Below are 24,920 nucleotides of genomic sequence, written 5' to 3' on the forward strand. Positions count from 1 at the left end.
AATATAATGTATGATTTTATGTTGAAATCATCTACGTAATGTTGATTTTATGTTATTAATGGTAATTTTATTTTGTCAAAATTCAAGTTTCGGGTTTTCTGCTTCTGTTTCTGGTGCACATATGTTACATAGATGCATCTACGGGTTTAAAAAATCCCAACAACTACGACGTCACTCGGAATTGGCATAGATCGTATGAATTTGAAATACGTCTAAAGATGCATCTCTAAAAACTATGGACATTTTAGCATCTTCACGTAATGAATGAACTAGTAATATATAGGGTGAATTAAAACATTCCCTAAAAGTATACTAGTATTTAGTTGATTTCAATCTTCGGATCAAAAGCCCGACAATGATGACCACAATGATAAAGATGTGTTATCCCTCAAGGAAAAGATGAAGATAAATAGATCAATATGTACCAAGTATATCGATCTCAACCGAGGTTGTTCCAAGGACTCCTACCCCCTAAACAAAATTGCGAATTGCTTTTTTTGTCTTGATTTTTTTAACCATGATTATAAGAGTTGAGAAGTACATAATGGTCTATCTAAGGAAAAAAACAAGTGTTTGAAAGTCTCTAAAATGGTTGTACAATTATTTATTTATTTTATCATTTTGTAATTTGAGATGTTTATTTGGATCATATCTTTCTAACTTGTCTTCTGAATAATGGCAAACCAAACACATGTCTAACTAATAATAATTTACTGCATCGTTAACAGTTATCACAAAATAAGCACTGTCAAAAGAAATACTACACATTTTGTAAATAGAGTTAAAGTTACAGCCCAAAGCCAAAATGACAAATTCAAATCACCAAAACCATCTGCATATTTTAAACACTTTACAAAACAAAGAAAGTAGTATTCTGAGATTGCTTTCTTTCTACCAACGACTTTTATCGTCTGACTCACTCCACTGAGGCCGCAATGAGTTACTTGAACTAGAAGATATGTGCCTCGATGAATACACATTATTCGAGTTCTGATATGTCCTACCTCGTCCCCGACTATAAGGCACATTATTCAAAGATTGATGATGATAGTTAGATCCTCCATGATCATTAGATTGTTGTTTGCGAAAAGGAGAAAACGATGACATTCGATCATTTAGAGTTTCACGATTAATCCTATCAGGTTTTCCTCTACCTGAACCCCATCCAACACCTCCACCTTTGTGAATAAACTCAGGAGGTGCATTTTGTGAAGAGCTTCTTCCACCAAAAGTAGTTCTATTAGGTGGAAACTTTGAAGACCTATCCTCTCTGTTTGAACTTCTCCAACTGTCTTGATTATGAGACCACGGCCCGAACCTTTCAAAACGACTAGGATATTCCTGTTGTTCGTGCCACAGAACCGTTTCATCTATGTCATTTTCAAATATTGTCTGCAAGCCAAATAACATACATATTTTAGCAGATAATCATTTTTCCTAATCACAAATTTGCTTAGCAATTAAGCAACAAGGGTTTTACCTTCTCAGGAAGGTTTACACCAAATAGCAAATGCTGATAACAACTAGTACCGTTTACAGGTAGCTCGTATTTGACACAACTGCAGCATAGAGCAATCTTAAAACACTACGAAAAAATCTAAAGTTAAATGCTAAATAAAATTTTCAAAATAAAACGATGATTTGAGTAAGCATACAAGACAGAATCTTCGTGTTCGTTGTCCTCGACACACTTGTGACAAAGACTTATGATGCCTCCAATGCCATCACTGCTAAAATACGAAAATAGGTATGAAAAACAAATGATAGCCGTAATCTCTTTAGCTGCAAATATTGTTAGATACTATCATCGATATACAATCACCAACCTTATGCTAGTATCTAACTTGTTTGAACTTAAGGAGCAAATTTTTTCTGCCAACTTGGTAGTGCTACCAACCAACAACCTATCAACTTCAACCGAATTTCTCAATGCTTCGTTTTCCTAAAAAACACAGAGATTTAGAGGATACTCGCAAAACACTAGATTAAATGTTTCTGAAAAAGAATATCATTCATACAGATAGTCCCTTTACGAGTTCTCTCGTTTCAGCCAAAAGCCTCCTTTCATCGATATATGGAAGTTTGCATACACCCTTAATTGAAAAACAGAAAGTTTAAGTCAATGAATGTATTTGAACAGCAAACATAACAAAAACTTGGAACATAACATTGGCATAGGTTGAGTGCGATTACCATCCATCTGAAGCGCTTCCCTTCTATGTCAACTTCGAATTCTACATAACGAAAAACAAGAAATCTCAAGATCGACAAATCATTTTCATCAAAAAATGAGTTCAATAAAACATTGCTTACGCTTAGGAAACAAGTCAAATATTTTAGACTGATCATCCAACATCAACTGTGCATAAGCTTTAGGAAGCGCATAAGAACTGCATAGAAGTGAAATCAAATAATATTTAATCAAAGCTTAGAAATCGTCAGTGTCATGTCGGGTGTCTGTGTATGATAATAATTAAAGTGACAGTCGAAAAGATAAGGTAACAAAGAAAATTACCTCCTTTGAGGAAGAATACTTAAGAGTTGATCAAAAGGCAAGAATGGAACACCTTTCTCAAAATTTACTCTAACTTGACCCATTCCCTTAAAGTCTGAAGCAAATGGACTATAATGAAACGGATAAAACCTGCATTTGATTTCAAATTCTTGCTTCTTATTATCCATATATAAAATCCATGACAGATAATAAGAAAAGTTATATTTAACTATATTGTTAATTACCATGTCCATGATGCAACTCCTGAAAAATAGTACTCAAGAACCCACAATAATCCTTCAGTGTACTTCTGGACCTAAAATTTCGTTGTAAGCGCAGTGCTTCGTTGAAATTGAGAAGGAAAAAAAAACAAAACCAAATAAGAAAGTAGTTGAAGGGAAAAACTTACTACTTCTTTCCTTTTTACATCAATGCTGGTGGAACCCTCCACAGAAAATTTCTCCTTATAATACCTTTCTTTAAAGCCGACGGTTCCCAATTTTATCTAAAATGAATTGTAACAACACTCGCAACTAAGCAAACTTCATCTTCATTCATTTGAGAACAAAATCAAGATGGAAAACAAAACTTTTAATGCCTTTTTGAGGGAAAAAAGTGTATACCTTGTCAGTCAAGAAATCTCCACTCGTAAATAAGTCCCCTTTAGCTTTAAGGCATTTCTTTAACTCTTCTTTAAAATCATTTGTGTTTTTCAAAATCTAAAAGTCAGATTAAAAATAAAAGATCGTCAATTTAACATCATTGAACTTGAATAATCCATTCAAGTGTAAAAAAAAATACTAATCAATGTGTATACTTACTTCTTCATCAGACACAGGACAAACATTGTTAGAGGCTGCTGCCTTGTTAATACGAAGTGCACAATCTGAACTATTTTCATTCTCAATATCGATGAAATTACATGCATCATGTTCTTCTTGCCTCTGAAAGAAAAAACAACAGAATCAGATGAATCTTCGAAGGCATAATTCATGTCTAATTTTTCAAATAGGATACATGAACTTACTGAATTTTCATGATCAGTAATAAGCCTTCTCAGTTTCTTGTCTCTAATTGCACTTCTTTTATTGAATATTTTTTCTTCATATGTACCAACCATGAGTATGAATTTTTCAACTCTTGATAGCTTCACAAAAGCACTATGCTTCTCACCCATCTGGTTTCATATCAATGACAAATAAAATAAAATAAAACTTTGAAATAATAATTAGATAGCATAATATAAACAATAAACCAGATTGTAACATTGTTAGTGCTACCTTAGATATGTCGACGAGATATCCTCCAAGTTTATGAAACTCTTGCTTGTAAACTGTCATGAGTAAATCAATAGCCCCCTAAACAAATAAACATAGGTAACTACATTCAAATTCATCAACTAGTAAAACATCTGGAAAAAAGTTAATAACTACCTCATAAATATCCAGAGAGGGTAACCGAGGAAGAAAATCATTTCCAGCAAAGAAACAAATGAAGATAAAATCGTCAACTATCCGCTCAAAATCAACAACGAAGTTTTTGGGAGGATCTTCTATCTTCATGTCTAGTTCAAGATACTCCCTCAACAACCAAATATGCAAAAGCTGCAACCAAGTATATAGACACAAAATTAGAATCAACACATCAACTTCATAGTTGTTACAGAATTAAATCACATGTTATTTTACCTTGAACCTCTTTTCATCATTTGGGTCCACCTTATCATAATAATTAGGAACCTCCTGTACAAGATAGGAATTTCTCATGCACATACCACATCAGAAAAATATATTCATACTATCCATAACCGACTTGCAAGTTTTATGTTATTGTCTAGTGTGCGTGACACGTTAATGCTTTATAAATTTCAATGCATTACATTTCTCATATTATTAAGCTATAGAAGATTAAATGCATAGTCTATTGATAACCTCTCGTATAATTGAAAAGTGAGGCTCATGGCTTGACAATCCAAGCATTATGAGATCAGCATCCTGCATCCAAAAATCACCAACATTTTGAGTTCAAATGTTTCAAATCTCTTAAGAAATTAGCCTACTATGAAAACAGAAACTTAGATATTGTTACCGAGCCATATAAGCAGTGGACAGTGTTAGGATCATAATCAGAAAGTCCGCGTTGTTTTCTTATGAATGACATAATCTTATGTTCTCCTTCTCCAGGAACATTAGAATCAGATAAAATTACCTAAGTAAAAACATTAACAAAAGTAGCTTAATAATGTTGAAGAAATAAGATATAATGGATTAGATTAGTATTTGCAAAAGAACATAGTTTCTTTATGTTACCATAATATCCTTCCATAATGAATGAGAAGATATTCTTGAAGAGACATAGTTTTTAAGAGCCTTTGATAGTTCATGCATGAACTCAGTTCCTGGTGTGATTATATTTGAATCTGACACTTCACATTTTTGTTTAGGAACAACTTGTTTTCCTTCCATTTCAAACTGCTTCCTCAGTCTCTCCTCCTCAGCTTCCTATAAATACAACAAAAAAAACACCAAAGCTCCATCATTCAACCATGATCATAATCTCAAAACTAAAAAAATAAAAAACATGATTTATAATAGATGAAATGAATAGTTACACGCATTTCATCATCTTTAGCAGTTGTAAAACGTCTTGTCCTTTGCTGATTCATTTTGCCTCGTGGTGCAACTCCATCTGATCAATATATAACAACGCAAACAAAACCTTCTTTGTTGAATTATGTGTTCAAACAAATATATGAAAGAAAAAAACAGTATGATGTAGGGTTAGTGAGAGACTCACCAATAGCCATGTACAGTAGCTTGCGAGGTTTAACAATGGTAACAAGGTGATCAATGTAGTCAAACATGTTTGCAAACACTTCCACAAATGTTGTTGGAGGACAAGTCTGAAAGACATTAATATATTACTACTAACAAGTTAAAGAAAGAGAAATAGTAAAAGAGAGAGTGAGAGTAACGAACATTGATGTTATCATCGTTGGGGTGAAAACATGGATGAATAATAGAGTTCATATCAAGATAAAGATTATCATATTCCACAGTTGGAGTAGTGTTGCTGTTAGCATCTTCAATAACCTTTTCATATTTCTTGGTTAACCATCTGTAAAACACTGGTACACCCATGGTAATCACAGCTTCTGAATATGGAACGTGATAGTGTGTTTTTTGAGTCAGAGATAAGATTATTTGTACTAGAGTGAGTGATGTGAGAAAATGAAGAGACTTGAGATTTTGAAAATGAAAAAGTACTTATTCCCTTCGCTTAAACTTTCTTCTCGAGCACATCAAAGATTACTCATAATTAAAGTGGATAAAGATTTATGACAAATGACAACAATGTGTGTTTTGATTGTTGAGTGAAGTAACCAATCCAATATAGTTGGAGGAGAAGGAAACCAAAAAGCAATCCACACTTCTGTTTTCTCATCATTAGAATCTCTGTGTGCGTGGCTCGATGTCACCTTTTCAAAAACTTAACCAAAAATCTTCTAAACTTTTGTTTCTATTTTACATTCTATTTTTGTAGTATTTACTTTGAAGAAGTGATAAATAAAGGGAGTTGTTTATAAAAGAAGTTGTAAAGAGAGATTAAGAGCACGTGTCAAAAGAGAGAAATAGATAAGAAATAAAGTAGATTAGAAGTATTGATTGGTATGAGAAAAAGAGAATAGAAATAGAAAAGAAAGAAGTATCATTAAATTCTTTTGCTAAAATTTAGTTCATTAATTAATTTAATGATTTATTTTATTTTAATCAATTTAATTTAATTATTTGTAATGAGATTGATGTTGTTTCATATCACTAAAACAATGTAGTCTCTCTCTTGTGTGCATTAGCCATATAAAGATTTTCCTATTTCATCTATTTGTCAATCAAGAGAAATGAACTTTTCTCATCAACTTCTCTCTAGTTAAACTCTCTCTTTTCACAAAATCACCTCAACCAATCAGACTATAAAGGAGTCACTTTCATTTTGTTATTAATTAATACGGAGATACATTTCCCTAAAAACTACAAAAGTATGTCTTAACTTTGTTTTTAATGATATTATTGCATCACACACTTTCTCTTCCTCATTTCTATTTGAGCTTACTCTGAACCAAAACGAAAATGTAAGTGGGAAACCTCATTTCCACCATTTTTCAACCTTTCTCACAATTTCTACTGCATTGCATCTAATTCAAGAGCTTTCAAATCTATAATTCGATCCATCTAATCCAATAGATTCCATTTCTCGCATTTGGTAAGTTTTTTTTTATTTTGTTTATTTGTGATGCATGCATTAGTAAATAGATTGTTTAAGGTACATTAGATTGTATTTACACTCATAATACGTAGTTTATTAAGGCGTACATTGAAATTTATAGCATAATGTATTTTCTGCCATTTGTGTTTCAAGTTTTACAGAAGTGCACTTTTGTATCTTGTCTGAATTTGATTTTCCTAAGTTACATAATTGATTTTTGTATTTTGTCTGCATCTCCTTTGGTTGTTTGATTTTGTATGTTTGTCCTCTAGGTTTAAGTTCTCTGATTATGATAGATTTTTCTCGTTTAATTATAGGAAAAATGACTAACAACCAATATAGATTAAGGCACAATAAAGTGGTCTAGCATGCATCTTGTCGCAGAAAGAGAGCTAGACTCTTACGATCACTAGTTGGTGTCAGTTCATTTTATGCATAAGCATCCACTTCCGGAGTTCAGATGTCTTCGGGTTCGTCTTCTCGGAGGCAGGTATCACCTGTTACTGCCCCTCAAAGTCTATTTTGATCAGCCTGCTACTAATGTTGTTGTTCTTGAGGTTTTTGAAAAAGATCTCTATGACATTTCATTATTTCCTCTATATGCAAACCATGTTAACATGCATGTGTGGGATGGATAGGTAAAATAAATCTATATTTATTCTTTTAAAAATATATGTTATAATATTTGAACTTTTGACGATGATGTGTTTTTTTTAGAATACCGGGATGCTTTAAAATGCAATAGTTATGATAGGAAGATTGCGAAGTTGCAACACCCTGAAGAGCGATGGTTTCATGATGTCATGCAACTATTTAGACTACAAGATTTATGCAAGAATGGTTATATTGTTATTAACCATGGTCTGATGTCAGTTTTGATGGAGAGGTTGCACTTATAGACGTCATCTTTTCATCTTTCAATTGGTGAGATCTCCATCACACTTGATGATGTGTCATCCCTGCCACATCTTCTGATAAAGGGAAGATTATTAAACCACTCCAGAATCATTAGACTCGATGTACTAGGCATGATGGTGCAATACTTGGAAACCGACCTAAGTGATGCCCAAAAGGAGATGGATTACACCCTCTAGTGTCATATTGGATTTGTATTTCTGAAGGAGTTCTACAGATATCACCTGGTTGTGATAGTAGATATCGATGGTGATGGTGCACTTATTTTGCATCATAGAGCATGTGCGTCGAGGTCATACCTCATGTATCATGTTGGCATGTACATATTTGTGGACAAAAGTGTTTGTTATGTCGATGTGGTTTACCTTAGATACTTCATTGACTTCGAGTGGATTAATGAGTACAACTAGGGGGAAGCTTATTTGGTTTACTTGTACTCGAACTTATGTGAAGTTTGTCTTTGGAAGAATAGACAGGTCACAACAAGAAATTACTTACGGTAATAGATTGCACATTTATTGTTACTAATATTTCATAACACTTGTGCTACATTGTGTAAGACCCCAATTTTGTCCCTAAGATCCCTCATGGCATCATAACATTGCACTTGCATTGCCTCAAGGATCATAAGCATCTTGGTTCCCTTTGCCTTTAGGTGGGACCTCTTATGAGTGGTTTTAGATCACCAAGCATGCTTGAATTGTATATCATTGCTTTTCTCATTTTGTTTACTAACCAAAAGCACAAAAATATGTCACTAACATCTTTTGTTTGTAGCTAGAGCAATCACAAGGTTCAAAGCTTCTAGGAGATCATCTGTGCAATGACATGGTCAAGAGAAGATGAAAGCAAGCATGGTATTGGTTCCCAAAGCTCTCATCCATCAAATATGCCTCCCTAGCATCTCAATTCATCATTTTGATCAAAGAAAGTCAAAGGGTTTGAGGGTGGTTCCTCAAGGAAACCCTAATTCATTTGTGCACCACAATGCCTTGCTCATGAAGCAATCTCAACCCATGGTCAAATACAATCAAGGTAAGTTCTTTAATTCATCATTTCATGCATATTTGAACTTGTTTGAGTGTCCTCAATCATGAATTCATCAAGATATGAGTCATGGACTTGAGAAGTTGATCAGTCAATTCATCTGACTATTTTGAAATGCACTGAGATCTAACTTTTTATGTGTTGGTCAAATGGAGATGGTTCCAAAAGAAACAATGTTCTTAAGGATAATATGAACAACTTTCATGTTAATCAAAAATTGATTTGAATCTTGTAAGGTCATCTCCCATTCCAAGACATTATAGGTGATTTTGACTAAAACCCTAATTTTGGGTCAACTTCCCAAGGACATAACTCATCCCTTTTTTATGATTTTGAGGTGGGATCAAATGCATTGGAAAGCTTAAGATGTCTACTTAAAATGTTAGGTTGAACAAAATTACAAAATCTCAAAGGAAATACATGTGATAATGCAAACCATTATAGGTCATTTTGGACCAAATGCATTGAAAGGCAAAAAAGTCCAACTTCAAGTGCCCATAACTCTTTTATCAAAAATCCAAATGATGCAAAATTTAAGTCCATTTTGATTGTCTTGAAAATATCTACAACTTTGATGTTAGAGGTTTTTTCATTTGAGGCTTGCATCATTGAAACAGAGGGGCTTGAACATTGGCCAAATTTAGAAACTTTGCCTTTACATGTTTTGCACATCACACTTTAAACTCAAAATTCACCAATTTCCACACTTCAAATGGATTTTTGCCCAACATAACAATTGTTCCTCACATCAAAACCTTTCCAACCATTACTCACATGACCATTTTTGGATTTTTCATGTGTCAATTTCGAAGAGGTGAACATTTAGGTTCAAATATGGAATTCACATCATAACTTCATGCACAAGCCAATGCAGCTCTAATCACACGTCCAAACCATTGGCATTTGAGTTCAGCTTGCATTTTCATCCATTTTTGGGCTTTGCACGCGCATGTACAGGCCCATGCATGAAGAGTCCAAGTTCCATGCACATGAGTTTTCTCCTTGCTTGCATCAGCCTTGGCTATAAATAGCATGCTTCATTCTCTTCAAAAACCAACCTAATGGCGCCTGAAGCTCTGCACAAGTGAAATCCTAACCTTCATTAAAGGAATTCTGAGTTTTCAATTTCAATTTTACAGTTCAGATTTCAACTTCATTTGTTAATCTCTGTATCTAAATTCCTAAGCCTTACTTCCTTGTTACCTCAAGAACACATTGCACAAAGGATTTGGAGTGGATCAAGATCTGTAAAGCTGCACTTCAAAGGTTGATGTTCAAACTTATTTGCTTCGAATCTCTCATTTCTTTGATCTATTTGTCTGGCCAAATTGTTTTCTGAAGTCCTCACTTGAGAGGCAAGCTAGTGGTAGCTTCAATTTTGTTTTTCTTTGATCTGCATTTTTCATACCTGAATCTTCCACCTCAGATTTCTCAACCTATAGGAATCTTGAGTGTGATTCAAGGTTACAGGGGTGATGTACATCACCCCAGCTTCATTTTGGTATAAGGATCGTGCAAAATGGTGAAGGTTTGAAAACTTGCAAATCTGGCCGGAATTTGGTAGCTCACCGGAGAAGAAGGTGGCTCCGGTGGCCGTCCATTGCCAGTTTCAATCTGGATCGTTGGATCTCATCTCCAGATTAAATCTCAGCCTTTGAATGTTATGACTTTTTTTAATTCTTTGTGTGACGCGTTTGACCAAGGTTCACCATAAGTGCGCGCTTCAGGACCATCAGATTGGCCACGTCAATTAATGAACGTGATCCAACGCTTCCTGATTTTCCATATTTTTTTAATTTCTGATTTTATTTTCTTTAATTCCTTTTTATTTCAAAAATTAATAACTCTCTCATTTTTAATCCAAAAAATATGGGACCAATTGCATTAGTCTCCAAATAATTTCTAGTTTCTTAAAATGATTTTTAATATTTTTTATTTTGTTATTTGATATTTTTTATGAATTTTCTCTTTTCTGGTTGTTTTTAATTCATTTTAAATAGTTTTTGATATTCAAAAAATACAAAAATATTTTCCTAACCTATTTGAATGATGATGAATCTATGAAAAATATTCTCATCAATTTTTTAATTAATTTGAGATTTATTTGAGATTTTAGTTCAATTAGGTTATTTTTATTCATTTTTAATTGATTAAAAATAGTTTCTGACTTTTAAAAATGCTGAAATTTTTTGTCAAACTTTGTTTGACCTTGTTGAACTTGGGATAAATTACTTGGACCTTTCAAGGTTGATTTGAAGTAATTTTGAAGTTTGACCTTTCTTTTATTTTTAATTCAAGTTTATTTTAATATTAAAAATGCCAAAAATATTATGCTCATTGTTTGATCTCCAATCTCCATCTCATTTCTGATTTCTTATTGTTTGACTTTGACTTTCAATGTCAATTGGTCAATACATATGGATTGGTACATCTTATTTCATCTTATGCATTTTGATCTTTCCATTTCCTTATCCATTCTTCATCTTCTTCTTCTTTTTCTTCTTCCTTTTTGATCAATGAGTTGAAGGTTGATAAGTTAGCATTGATTAGGGAGACTTAATCTTCCTTGATTCAAATCTAATTCATCTTGATCAATTGATCAAGTGAATGGCTTTGCATTAAGGATAGGTTGTTTTCTAAATCATGCAAAAGGCTTAAACCAATACAAGATCAATTCTCTTTTCCTTTTTTGGCATGGCAAGTTGTTGGAACTTGGTTCACTAATCAAGACTTCTAACTTGTGTTGTTGCCTACATTATTATTGACCGGCCTCAGATAGTTGTGAGGAGTCTTCCCAAGAGTTCATTTGATTGATGATTGGGGAACCACTGCCATAAGCTTCTAAGAAAGAGAGATCCAAGATGCATTGAGGAGTCTTCCCAAGAGTTCATTTGATTGATGATTGCTTGAATCTATTATTGTGATTGCTTATTCCAAAGGATAGGAGCTACTTGGATCATCCATATGATCTCAAGAGAGGAACTCTATTGTGGTTTTATTTCTTCATCCCTAACCTCTTGCATGTTTAGGATCTTAGCCATTCTTCTTCTTCCCTCCACTCTAACCCAAGCCAAAACTTTTTGTGCAAACATTAAACATTTCTTTTTAAACATTAGAAACCTAAGCCTTATGCTTTTGATTTTCAAACTTTCTTTTCATAACACTTATCTTGAATTGAATCTTTAAGTCCACTTTGACCATTTTTGTATATACTTCTATTTGGTAAATATAACATATTCAAATGTCTTTTTGTGGTTTCAATGGCCACTTTCGAATCAAAACTTTTTTCATAACCTTTAGCTATTAGGTTTGAGTTATCTTTGTGGTAGATGTAATACTCACCTATATCCTTAGTGATGGACAATGAGTCTTCCATGCTTATTATAAGGTTAACCCCTCACTAGCATGTTGAAGTTATCCTCACATGGTGGATTTGTGGTTTTAGGTTAAGTTTTCTCCCTTTGATAACAAAAGACCTTAAGGCTTTTGGATCAATCAATTCACCAATTCATTTTGAGATTTTTACCCCGAACTACGAGGTTTTGATCCTAATCTTTTTAAGATGGTACATAGGCAATGGGTTTATCCATCCAAACACAAAAATGTAAATAACTTGTATATTCTCTTCTCATCTCTTCAATCATGTTTGCACAAATAAACTTTCACAAAACAACAACCTTGCAACAAGTATGAAAAGGGCTCCCTAGGAGTACCTAAGATGTTTTGGGTGCCTAACACCTTCCCATTACATAACCAACCCTCTTACCCAGATCTTTGTTTCTTTTTTACTAGTTTTTGTTAAAACTTTTAGGTTTTTGTTCGCTTTCTAACCATTCCTTTGGATAAATAGAACTGCGGTGGCGACTCGACTTATATGGTTTACCTTGGATTTAGTCAATATCTCTAATGGTAATGAATACCCCGCTACAGAAAAGTGGCGACTCTGCTGGGGACATTCCCTAGTGGGTTTTGCCTACTTTTCATATTTTGTTGTATTGTATTTTATTGTTTTGTGACATATTTTTGTGCAATTTGGGATTACTGTATTGTATGTAATGATTGAATTGCTTGAATATTAATTCCTTGTATGCTTGGTGATCTTTGTGAGATGAGTTCTATACCCGGACTCGAGTGCCCTTAGGATAGGAGAATGGCGTAGTCTTGTTGACTTGTGTGGAGTTATTCCTTAGCAAGTTGACTTGCAAGTCCATTCACTTGGTGGAGGTCATGTTGGGATCAATAATGTCACACAAGTAAGTTGTGGTTAGACATTACTCTTTCCAATATAGACCTTAGAAGCCAAGGACCTTAGTTTACCAAGCTCATCTTGGCCTATTCTTAGGATGTAGTGCGAAAGTCGTTCAAGTGTAAGATTTGATACGATTGTTACGCGATACTACACTCATAAGAGTCTCTCTTGAGAATATTTTTGGAAAACGAGTAGTCGTTTATCCGATAATATCCGAAAGATGGGATGATGACTATGGGAACCTCTTGTAGAACATATTTGGCAGGTTTAGACCCTAGTACACTCCCTTTGGGTGGTTCTTAACCGAGACTCCATGCTCGTGACTCGCAACAAACCCTTGATTCATGGTTGATCCGTTCGTGTATCCTTAATATCAATGGAACTTGGGGGTTGATAAGGTGAAAATCATAATCCACCAAAATGGATGATTGATATTAAGGATGATATGATCCATCCCATGACCTTTGTTTGGTGTGCTTTGCTTGATCCTTGAGTGTGATTGTTGCATTCATGCACCCATTTGCATCCATATCATCAATAATGAAGAAAATTTTCAAGGAACTTAAGGGGTTTATTTGCAAAATTTTCAGACATGGAAAGACAAAGAAGTACAGTTTTAGACAACCAGACTTGAAAGGGTTAAGGAATTTGACATCTTATGTATTGGATCCCTTAGGTTTCAAGGCTCGTTTTGGGAAGCTTCTTCCTCTTCTGACTACTCAGGTGGATGAAGGATTGATGAGTGTATTGGTGCAGTTTTATGACCCTCTGTACCGTTGCTTCACGTTTCCGGATTTCCAGCTTTTGCCTACACTTGAGGAGTATGCCTACCTTGTGGGTATACCTATTCTAGACCAGTTACCGTTCAGTGGCTTGAAGAGTATTCCTACTTCTCGAGAGATAGCTGATATGCTTCATATAGATGAATCTCTGATTGGTGCTCATATGACTATCAAAGGTGGAATTCAAGGTCTCCCTTCTGAGTTCCTCATCGCTCAAGCTATTATGTATGGGAAGGCCATGAGTGAGGATGCCTTTGAGGCCATATTTGTACTTCTCATCTATGGGTTAGTGTTATTCCCCAACATCGACAAGTTTGTGGATGTGAACGCTATTAGGATTTTCTCTACTCTTAATCCCGTTCCGACTCTGTTGGGTGATACTTATTTCTCTTTGCATATGAGGAATGCAAAGGGTGGTGGTGCCATTGTGTGCTGTTTGCCTCTGTTGTATAAGTGGTTTATTTCTCACTTACCTCAGACAGTCGCTTTCAAGGAGAACAAAGGATGTCTACGGTGGTCCACGAGACTTATGTCTCTCACTAATGATGATATCTCTTGGTACAACCGTGTGTATGATGGTGTGCAGATTATTGACTCTTGTGGTGAATTCTTCAATGTACCTCTTCTTGGTACATGTGGTGGGATTAACTACAACCCTATTTTGGCACGTCGTCAGCTTGGGTTCCCCCTAAAGGATAAACCCAATAACATTCTGTTAGAGGGTGTGTTCTTTCAGGAGGGTAAAGATCCCCAAGGCTTGAAGGGCAGAATGGTCCGTGCTTGGCGCAAGATTCATAAGAAGGGAAGGAAAGAGTTGGGTCCTAAGAATTATGTTGCTATGGAGTCTTACACTGCTTGGGTTAGGAAGAGAGCGTCCGAGTATCTCATGCCTTACGAGTATCCGAGACCTACACCTTTGGTTATGGCTGGGCCTTCAACCCTCCCTGACCAAGGAGTAGAGGAGTTAAGAGACGAAGACCGATCACGTGCTTGGATCCGTGAAAGAGAGGAGTTGCTTCAGTAGATTAAGGAGAAGGATGCTTTGATAGAGTTCCTCGAACATCAGGTTATTGATGATCCTGATGATGCATGGACTTCTTTACTTCCTCAGTCTTCCAAGTTTTGGAAGAGGAAGTATGATCGACTCGCCAAAGAGAAGGCGGATATGGAGGCAGCCTACGAGAGGGAGGTGAAAAGGCTTCGTGCATCTTATCTTCCTGTGTCTCGAGCTTTAGATGATTGTTTCTAGGGATCCATAGGATGATTATTTTCCTTCTCTCTTGTATATGGTTAACAATGTTGTACTTCTTTGATATAAAATATTTCCCAAATATTATATAAAAGTGTTTAATATTTCCAAAATTTGCAAATAGAACCCTAAAGTTCCTTTGAAATAAAAGAAAAAACCATATGCACAAGCATTGCATGCATCATGTGCATAAGCAGGTTTTGTTCCCGGCTTCTTGTCATGTGGTCTAACTTTGTGTTCTTCATTTATTTCAAAGACAAGCTGACTCACCGGTACTACACCAGAGCCAACATTTCAAGACTGATGGATAATCTGGAACAAGAGAACCGCGAGCTGAAAGAGGAAGTGGCCAGATTAAGTGCTTTGATGGAATCATTCATGGCTGCCCAAAGCCAGTCTTCTCCGACACCTTCAACTCCTCCCCAGAGGACAGTCATCTCTAAGATGGTCTCCTCGACTGTGCCTGCAGCCAGTGCACACTTTGCTCCAACGTCCATGCCAGCCGGGTTCCCGTGGGGCATGCCTCCCAATTTCATGCCTGAGGGTCCTGTTCCTACCTTTGCTTCTATGCCGACATCTAGCCCGGTCCTTGTTGTTCCTCCTCCTGTCGTGCATACTCTGCCCAGAGTAGACGACACCATCTATCATTTTGAGCCGTCCGAGGGTCCAGATGTCTATGAGAAGATGGATGCTATGAACGATCAATTTGTTGAGCTTTGCAAGGAATTGAAAACTCTCAGAGGAAAGGATCTTTTCGGCAAGTCTGCTGCCGAACTATGCCTGGTTCCTAATGTGAAGATTCCTGTGAAATTCAAGGTCCCTGACTTTGAAAAATACAAGGGAAATACTTGCCCTCTCAGCCACCTGGTCATGTATGCCAGGAAAATGTCAACTCAGACCGACAATGACCAATTGCTCATCCACTACTTTCAAGACAGTTTGTCCGGTGCCGCTCTGCGTTGGTACATGGGTTTAGACAGTGCGAACATCCGATCCTTCAACGATCTTGGCGAGGCCTTTGTCAAGCAGTACAAGTACAATGTGGATATGGCTCCCGATAGGGATCAATTGAGGGTCATGTCCCAGAAGGACAAGGAAACATTCAAAGAGTACGCCCAGAGGTGGCGAGAGTTAGCAGCACAGATCGTGCCTCCGCTAGAAGAGAAAGAGATGATTAAGATCTTTTTGAAGACCTTAAGTTCTTTTTATTATGAGCGGATGATCGCTAGCGCTCCTTCTGACTTCACCGAGATGGTGAATATGGGGATGCGTCTAGAAGAAGGGGTTAGAGAAGGACGTCTGACCAGAGAAGAAGGCTCTTCTGCCAAACGTTATGGGTCGTTTGCAAAGAAGAAAGATGGAGAGGCACATGCTGTGACTTCCCATGTGAAACCAAGAAGACCCTCTGTGAGGAGGAAGACCGTGCGTCCCGCCGGTAACCAGCACCAGGTGGCTCACATAGAACCTGTCTTCAGAGATAATCAGCAGTACCAGCAACATAACAACAATCAGCAACCACCTCAGCAATATCAACATCCACAACATCATCCGCAACAGCAGGCTTACCAGCCTCGAAACAGTAATCAAACTAGCACGAGTTACGAGAGGAAAAGGGTCACCTTTGATCCTATTCCGATGACGTATGCAGAGTTATATCCCTCTTTGATAGAGAGGAAGTTGATTACTCCGAGAGACCCACCGTCTATACCTGCTAACCCCTAGTGGTGGTATAAGCCCGAATTACACTGTGTTTACCATTCAGGTGCTCTCGGCCACGACGTGGAGAATTGTTACCCTTTGAAGACCAAGGTTCAAGACCTGGTGAGGTGTGGCATTCTGTGTTTCGAGGACGTAGGTCCTAACGTAAAGAAGAACCCATTGCCCGAGCATGGGAAATCTGTCAACATGGTCCAGGGATGCCCTGGCAAATACAAAGTCAAATATGTCAGTCATATTCGACAATCTCTGGTCGAGATGCATCGTTTACTATGTGATTATAGTCATTATGAGCATGACCATGATAGATGCCGAGTCTGTTCGATCAATCAAAGAGGTTATCGCCAGGTGCGCAAAGATGTTCAAGAAATGCTGGATGAAGGAGTCATTGAGATCCTTCAGAACAGGAATGTTTACGAAGATGCTGATGAGGTCAACGTAATTTCACCAGTGTTTCGGATCCCCGAACCTGTTATCATCAAGTATGATGGTAGCAAACAGAAGGTTTCTCCCGCATTAACCATTAAGCCAGCTGGCCCAATACCATACTCTTCTGAGAAAGCGGTTCCCTATGGCTACAATGTTGTCGCAGTAGAAAATGGGAAAGAGGTGTCCTTACCATCTTCATCCGTTGTCAATATTGCTGATGTTAGCGGTTTGACACGTAGCGGTCGTGTATTTTCAGCACCGCCAAAGCCCCAAACTAATGATTATGTTGAACGCCCGATTGGGAATGCGGTGAGCACTCTGAATCCGACACTTGTTGTTAAGCCCTCCTCTACATTGAGAACTCCTGCTTCTGTTGGCCCAAACGACAATGTGAAAGAAGACTGTGATGAGATGCTGAAGCTCATCAAAAGAAGCAAGTATAATGTTGTAGACCAGCTTCTACAACCGCCATCCAAAATATCGGTGTTATCATTGCTTTTGAACTCAAAACCACATCGAGAGGCTCTGCAGAAGGTTTTGGATGTGGCATATGTGGATCATGATGTCACAATAGAACAATTCGATAGCATTGTTGCAAACATCACTGCTTGTAACAACTTGAGTTTTTGTGACTCTGATCTCCCCGAGGAGGGAAGAGACCACAACTTGGCATTACATATATCTATGAACTGCAAAGACGACGCCATGTCTAATGTTCTGGTGGACACTGGGTCATCATTGAACGTATTGCCAAAATCCACTCTCTCGAAATTATCATATCAGGGGCCTCCCATGAGGCAGAGTGGAGTAGTTGTGAAGGCTTTCGATGGGTCTCGCAAAACGGTGATTGGGGAAGTTGATCTCCCAGTCAAAATCGGACCAAGTGATTTCCAAATTACCTTCCAGGTTATGGACATTCACCCATCGTATAGCTGTCTCCTAGGCAGACCATGGATTCACGAGGCAGGCGCCGTGACATCCACCCTATACCAGAAATTGAAATTTGTGAAGAACAAGAAGCTGGTGGTGGCAGGGGGAGAAAAGGCTCTCCTGGTTAGCCATTTGTCTTCCTTCTCATATATAGATGCTGAGGATGAAGTTGGAACTCCTTTCCAAGCTTTATCTATTGCTGAGCCGCTTGAGAAAACAACTCCTTCATTTGCTTCCTACAAAGATGCAAAGTTGGCCATTGAGTGTGGTGCAACCGCTGGTTTAGGGAAAATGATTGAGCTAGAAGACAACAAGTCCTGGGCTGGCATAGGTTTTTCTTCTGGGATTTCTAATTCGCAAGGGCTTTTCAAGAGTGGAGGGTTCATCCATACCAGTCAAGGCGAAGAGGCTGCTGCCATTTTGGAAGAGGATGCAGAGGATTCTGGCAACTTCATCATCCCTGGTGGGGTCTGCAACAATTGGGTCGTTGTGGATATTCCAACAGTTATCCATAAGTCAAAGTAATGTTCATTGTGTTCAAAAACCCTCCTCCCATGCCAAAAGGAGGAGTGATGACATTGTTGGCGCATAAATACAATGATATTTTCATTCAATAAATTCATGTTAAATGTTTGTTTTTCCACTTATCTTCCCTTTTTGCTTTTTGCATGAAATTGGTGATCACATAAAACCCTAAAAAATAGAATAAAATCAATCTTTTCATCTGCATAAAGATTTGTCTTGTTTTAATTCTAAAGCTTTTCATATCCAAAATCATTATGCAGGTTGATTTCTAGACCCATTGAACATAATGACCCAACACCATCTCCCAACTTTGAATTCCCTGTATTTGAGGCGGAAGAAGATGATGTTGAAGAGATTCCTGACGAGATTACCCGTCTACTTGAGCATGAAGAGAAGATCATTCAGCCGCATCTCGAGAATCTGGAAACAGTCAACTTGGGGTCTGAAGAGTGCGTGCGAGAAGTGAAGATTGGGGCACTCCTGGAAGAATCTGTTAAGGAGGGGTTGATTGAATTGCTACGAGAATACGTTGACGTCTTCGCCTGGTCATATGAAGACATGCCGGGTCTAGATACAGATATTGTGCAACATTTTCTACCTTTAAAGCCTGAGTGCGTGTCTGTGAAGCAGAAGCTCAGAAGAACTCATCCTGATATGGCAGTGAAGATCAAAGAGGAGGTTCAGAAGCAAATTGATGCAGGGTTTCTGGTGACTTCTACATATCCTCAATGGGTGGCCAATATTGTGCCCGTATCTAAGAAAGATGGAAAAGTCTGAATGTGTGTGGACTATAGAGACTTGAATAAAGCTAGTCCGAAAGATGATTTCCCTCTACCACACATTGATATGTTGGTAGACAATACAGCTAAATTCAATGTCTTCTCATTTATGGACGGATTTTCCGGATATAATCAGATTAAAATGGCACCCGAGGATATGGAGAAGACAACATTCATCACACCATGGGGAACATTCTGTTATCGAGTGATGCCCTTCGGTTTGAAGAACGCCGGAGCCACGTATCAACGAGCTATGACCACCTTGTTTCATGATATGATGCACAAGGAGATCGAGGTATATGTTGACGATATGATTGCAAAGTCAAGAACGGAAGTTGAACATGTAGAGCACTTGTTAAAGCTTTTTCAGCGTTTGAGGAAGTATAAGCTTCGTCTGAATCCTAACAAGTGTACATTTGGAGTCCGTTCCAGCAAGTTATTGGGCTTTATTGTCAGTGAAAGAGGTATTGAAGTTGATCCCGCAAAAGTCAAAGCAATACAAGAGATGCCTGCGCCCAAAACTGAGAAGCAAGTCCGAGGTTTTCTTGGTCGCTTGAATTATATTTCCAGATTCATATCCCACATGACTGCCACATGTGCGCCGATGTTCAAGCTCCTCCGGAAAGATCAGTCCCATGATTGGACCGAGGATTGCCAGAAAGCTTTTGATAACATTAAAGAGTATCTGTCTGAGCCTCCGATCCTGTCTCCGCCCGTGGAAGGAAGACCTTTGATTATGTATCTGACTGTTCTTGAAGACTCAATGGGTTGTGTCCTTGGTCAGCAAGACGAATCGGGAAAGAAAGAATATGTTATTTGCTACTTGAGCAAGAAGTTCACTGATTGTGAGTCTCGATATTCAATGCTTGAAAAGACATGTGCTTTGGCTTGGGCTGCTAAGCGCTTACGCCAGTATATGTTGAATCATACGACTTGGTTGATATCCAGAATGAATCCAATCAAGTATATCTTCGAGAAGCCTGCTTTAACTGGGAGAATTGCTCGTTGGCAGATGTTGTTATCTGAGTATGATATAGAGTATCGAGCCCAAAAGGCTATTAAAGGTAGTATTTTGGCTGACCACTTGGCACATCAGCCGATTGAGGATTATCAGTCAGTTCAGTATGACTTCCCAGATGAGGAGATTCTGTATTTGAAAATGAAAGATTGCGATGAGCCTACACTCGATGAAGGGCCAGAGCCTGGTTCCAGATGGAGTATGGTGTTTGATGGCGCTGTAAATCAGTATGGAAATGGTATTGGGGCAGTGATTATTACTCCTCAGGGCACACATTTTCCTTTTACAGCAAGGCTAACTTTCAAATGCACGAATAATATGGCTGAGTATAAAGCTTGTATTATGGGATTGGAGGAATGCATTGATCTAAGGATCAAGCACCTTGATGTATATGGTGATTCGACCCTCGTTGTTAATCAGATTAAGGGTGAATGGGAAACGAATCAGCCTGGTCTCATTCCATATAGAGATTATGTGAGGAGGATTTCAACGTTCTTTACTGAGGTTGACTTCCATCATATTCCTCGAGATGAGAATCGGATGGCAGACGCTCTTGCCACTCTTGCTTCGATGATTGTGGTTAAACTTTGGAATGAAGTCCCCAATATTAATGTAATGCGCTTGGAAAGACTAGCTCACGTGTTTGCAGTTGAAGAAGTGAAAGATGATAAGCCGTGGTATCATGATATCAAGTATTTCCTTCAGAACCAGATTTACCCTCCTGGGGCATCTGTGAAAGATAGGAAGACTCTGAGGAGATTGTCAAGCAGTTTCTACCTCAATGGTGATGTACTTTACAAGAGAAACTTTGACATGGTTCTGCTCAGATGCGTGGATAGACACGAAGCAGACCTGTTGATGACTGAGGTCCATGAGGGTTCATTTGGTACTCATTCCAATGGATATGCCATGGCTAGAAAGATGTTGAGAGCAGACTACTATTGATTGACAATGGAGTCTGACTGCTGCAAATATGTGAAGAAATGCCATAAGTGTCAGATTTATGCGGATAAGATTCATATTCCCCCCAACACTTCTGAATGTGATTTCATCACCATGGCCTTTCTCCATGTGGGGAATTGACATGATTGGCATGATAGAGCCGAAAGTGTCCAATGGACACAGATTTATTCTCGTAGCAATTGATTACTTCACTAAGTGGGTTGAAGCGACATCATATGCAAATGTGACCAGGCAGGTGGTCGTGAAGTTTATCAAGAATCAACTCATATGCCGTTATGGTGTGCCAGATAAAATCATTACTGATAATGGATCTAACTTAAACAACAAAATGATGAAAGAGTTGTGTAGTGAGTTCAAGATTACGCATCATAATTCTTCTCCTTATAGACCCAAGATGAATGGGGCTGTTGAAGCTGCTAATAAGAATATCAAGAAAATTATCCAGAAAATGGTTGTCACATATAAGGATTGGCATGAGATGCTGCCATTTGCTTTACACGGATATCGTACTTCTGTTCGCACTTCAACAGGGGCAACCCCTTTCTCTCTTGTTTATGGCATGGAGGTTGTACTCCCAGTAGAGGTGGAGATCCCATCAATGAGAGTCTTGATGGAAGCCAAGTTGACTGACGTTGAATGGGTTCAGAGTCGTTATGACCAATTGAACTTGATAGAAGAGAAGAGATTGACTGCCATGTGCCATGGTCAGTTATATCAACAAAGGATGAAGAAAGCTTTTGATAAGAAGGTCAAGCCTCGTGTGTTCCGAGAAGGTGACCTCGTACTCAAGAAAGTCTTGTCTTTCGCACCCGATTCCAGGGGCAAGTGGACTCCAAACTATGAAGGTCCATATGTTGTTAGGAGAGCCTTTTCAGGTGGTGCTTTGATACTTATAACTATGGATGGGGAGGATTTCACTCGTCCTGTGAATTCAGATGCAGTCAAGAAATACTTCGCCTAAAAATAAAAACAGAATAGCTCGCTAAGTTGAAAACCCGAAAGGGCGGCTTAGGCAAAAATGAGCGTCTCGGTGGATTGAAAACCCGAAAGGGCGATCCAGGCAAAAGTTAGAGACATAAAAAATGAATATATGTATCCCGCTAGATTGATTACCTCATCCTGGGGCAATCTAGGCAAAAATTAGGGATTTGGCAAGTAAATGCATCCTGACAAGATTTTGTTCTACAACTATCATCCGTCAGAGATTCCCGCTCAGTCATCATCAACCGAAGCTTCAAATACTTCGAATTCAGAATTGATGGAGAAATGGCCATTATGTTCAATGTAGCCCTTTTCCAATATATATCACCAATTTCAAACTTGTAAAGATCTATGGAGTCTTGCCATTTGCAGACTTCCATTCCATCAAATAAATTTGAGCCTTTTATCCAATTATTTGCACTCTTGTTTGTTTCTACTCAACAAACATCTTGCATGCTTTAATTGAGAAAATATCATTGTTTTGAATAATCAAATTTTTCATAACTTGTTTTTAAACAAAGTGAACATTCACAATGACGAAAGGATACTTAGGAGATCCTCAGTGCTCTCCCAAGGATGGTATGATCCCCAACAGGTTAAGACTTTTGTTCGTATTCCTGGCATGACTGTATCTTCTTCCTCCGGAGCCTTTTGTGGTTTTCCTACTGGTTGGAGTGTTTGGTGACTCTTCCCTTCAGAAGAGTAGCAACCTTTCCTACTCAGTAGATGTGATTTCTTTGGTGAGTATGGTACTTGGTGTTTGATCCCTAGAATCCCTTTATCCTTCGGACAGATTCCCCAGTAGAGTTGCTTATGTGGTGGATTTCATCTATGCGATAACTTCTGTCCCCAGCTGGAATGACTGATAATTGTCCCCTGCGGGGATCTTTGCAACCTGGCTTTCTCTCTTGAGATGTAGTACCGGCTGTTTGAGTGCTTATTCCTTGGAGTTGTCTGTGTTAGAAATGTCTGTTTGTCAGCATTCATCATACATAAACCACGCATACGTGCATATAATTTTCAAACATTCGAATATTCATATTGCATTCTTTGCCATATATCTTTGCTTGTTGTTCCTTGCTAGCTGGTAATACATTTCCCAAGCAGGTGTGGGTGTCTGATCCCTCAATATATAGTCAACCCCTTAAGCAAAAAGTGTTTATCTTTCCTGCCACATTCCCCACTGAGTTATATCCTCGTGGACGACGGTTGTTTTTGCTTCATCCCCAATACATATATTGGGATGGGATTCCCTATTGAGTTATATCCTCATTAGGACGAGTCTTGATTCAGTCTGCCTCTTTAGTTTGATCATAAATTGGTTTCTTGGGATTTGTTTCCTGCACTCCCCTGTGGTATAAATGAATAATTGCTCGGTAATTAGTGATCATTCATCTTATCCTCGGCGGAGTCTGTGGTTTTCTATCCAGTATCCGGTAGATGTAATCCCCTCCTTGACGGTTATCATTATCCGATATTCAGTGTTGATATTCCCTCTTTCTCTTGGATAATTGCTCAGATTAGGCAGTTTATCCCCAGCAAGTCATCTTTCATGTACCAGTTGACGGTAATGTTTGTTGCTCCTCTTGAATGGTCATCATTATATACCTGGTTTCGGTGTTCCGATGCCTTTCTTTGTCGGTCGATTTATCCTTTATTAACCCAGTAACCGGTTGTGGATAATCTTCCATGCGAGTGTATTATCTACGTTCTGACGGTAATAGATAATATATCTCATCCACTCTCTGGTCGTAGCCTTTTGTTCTTCCCCAGTTGAGTAAGATTCGTATCCCTATTTTGGAATCGAATGTCCATCCCATAATCGAGTTTGCTTTTTGCCCTCTTTTGGATGATGAGTGTTTTGGGAATATTCCTCAATTCACGCTTTGGTTGGTCACCTATTATATGCCCAGTAACCGGTATCCCTGGTGTTCCTTCCTTCTGCTCCCTATTATGACTTTTTGTCCCCTGTGGAGTCAGATTTCCCTGAGTTGAAATATACCTTTTTAGGTCTTCCTCAGATGATTTGGTTGATTGATATCTCTCACCCTTATACCGGTCTTAGATATTCATTCTTCCCGAGCATGTTATTCTCTCACCCTTATACCAGTGTTCAGATCACACGTCTCTTCGAGCTTATTACCCAGTAATCGGTAATGCCTCATCCCGTCGTTTCCCCAGGAGAGTTCTGTCGGGATCTTCCTCAGCTGAGTCCGTAGTGGACATCCCCATCTGAGTCCGGATATTTTCATCCGAAGTATCCGTTACGGATAATTTTTGGCTGTATTGGCATATTCCCCAATACATGCATTTTCGAGTCAGCTCGAGTCCTTCCATTGATTTATTTCATGGATTCTCTCCGTATCTCTCAGCAAGTCTCAAGTCGTGACCTACTCACGCATTTTTACCCTTTACTCCCCCAGAGTCTTTGTCTCCCTAGTGAGTGTATTACTCCTTTGGATTTTCAGTTTCTCCGGATTTCTTTTTTCTTTTGTGGACGCATATCCCCGCAGAGTATTATTATTTGCATGCATACATTTGCATCATGAGGTCTCTTAGGGACCAAAATTCGTCTCTTTG

At 38.1% G+C, this 24,920-nt stretch overlaps 1 protein-coding gene across 1 annotated transcript; it reads right to left on the minus strand.

The window, feature by feature from the left end:
* Positions 1 to 799: 799 nt before the first annotated feature.
* On the minus strand, positions 800 to 5,634 carry LOC127105263 (5'-3' exoribonuclease 3). Its single transcript, XM_051042432.1, has 22 exons — positions 5,473 to 5,634; positions 5,291 to 5,396; positions 5,106 to 5,182; positions 4,804 to 4,995; positions 4,583 to 4,702; positions 4,426 to 4,488; positions 4,183 to 4,236; positions 3,928 to 4,098; positions 3,775 to 3,852; positions 3,522 to 3,671; positions 3,316 to 3,438; positions 3,118 to 3,213; positions 2,904 to 2,999; positions 2,740 to 2,810; positions 2,516 to 2,644; positions 2,314 to 2,390; positions 2,194 to 2,234; positions 2,019 to 2,093; positions 1,827 to 1,942; positions 1,656 to 1,727; positions 1,481 to 1,559; positions 800 to 1,392 (listed from the first exon to the last, which is right to left on the minus strand). Exons 1-22 carry the CDS (start codon positions 5,632 to 5,634, stop codon positions 892 to 894), a joined length of 2,649 nt encoding a protein of 882 aa, XP_050898389.1. The 3' UTR covers positions 800 to 891.
* Between the last annotated feature and the right edge of the window lie 19,286 nt (positions 5,635 to 24,920).

This window comes from Lathyrus oleraceus, chromosome 7 (genome assembly GCF_024323335.1).
Source record: "Lathyrus oleraceus cultivar Zhongwan6 chromosome 7, CAAS_Psat_ZW6_1.0, whole genome shotgun sequence".
Taxonomy (NCBI): Eukaryota; Viridiplantae; Streptophyta; class Magnoliopsida; order Fabales; family Fabaceae; genus Lathyrus; species Lathyrus oleraceus.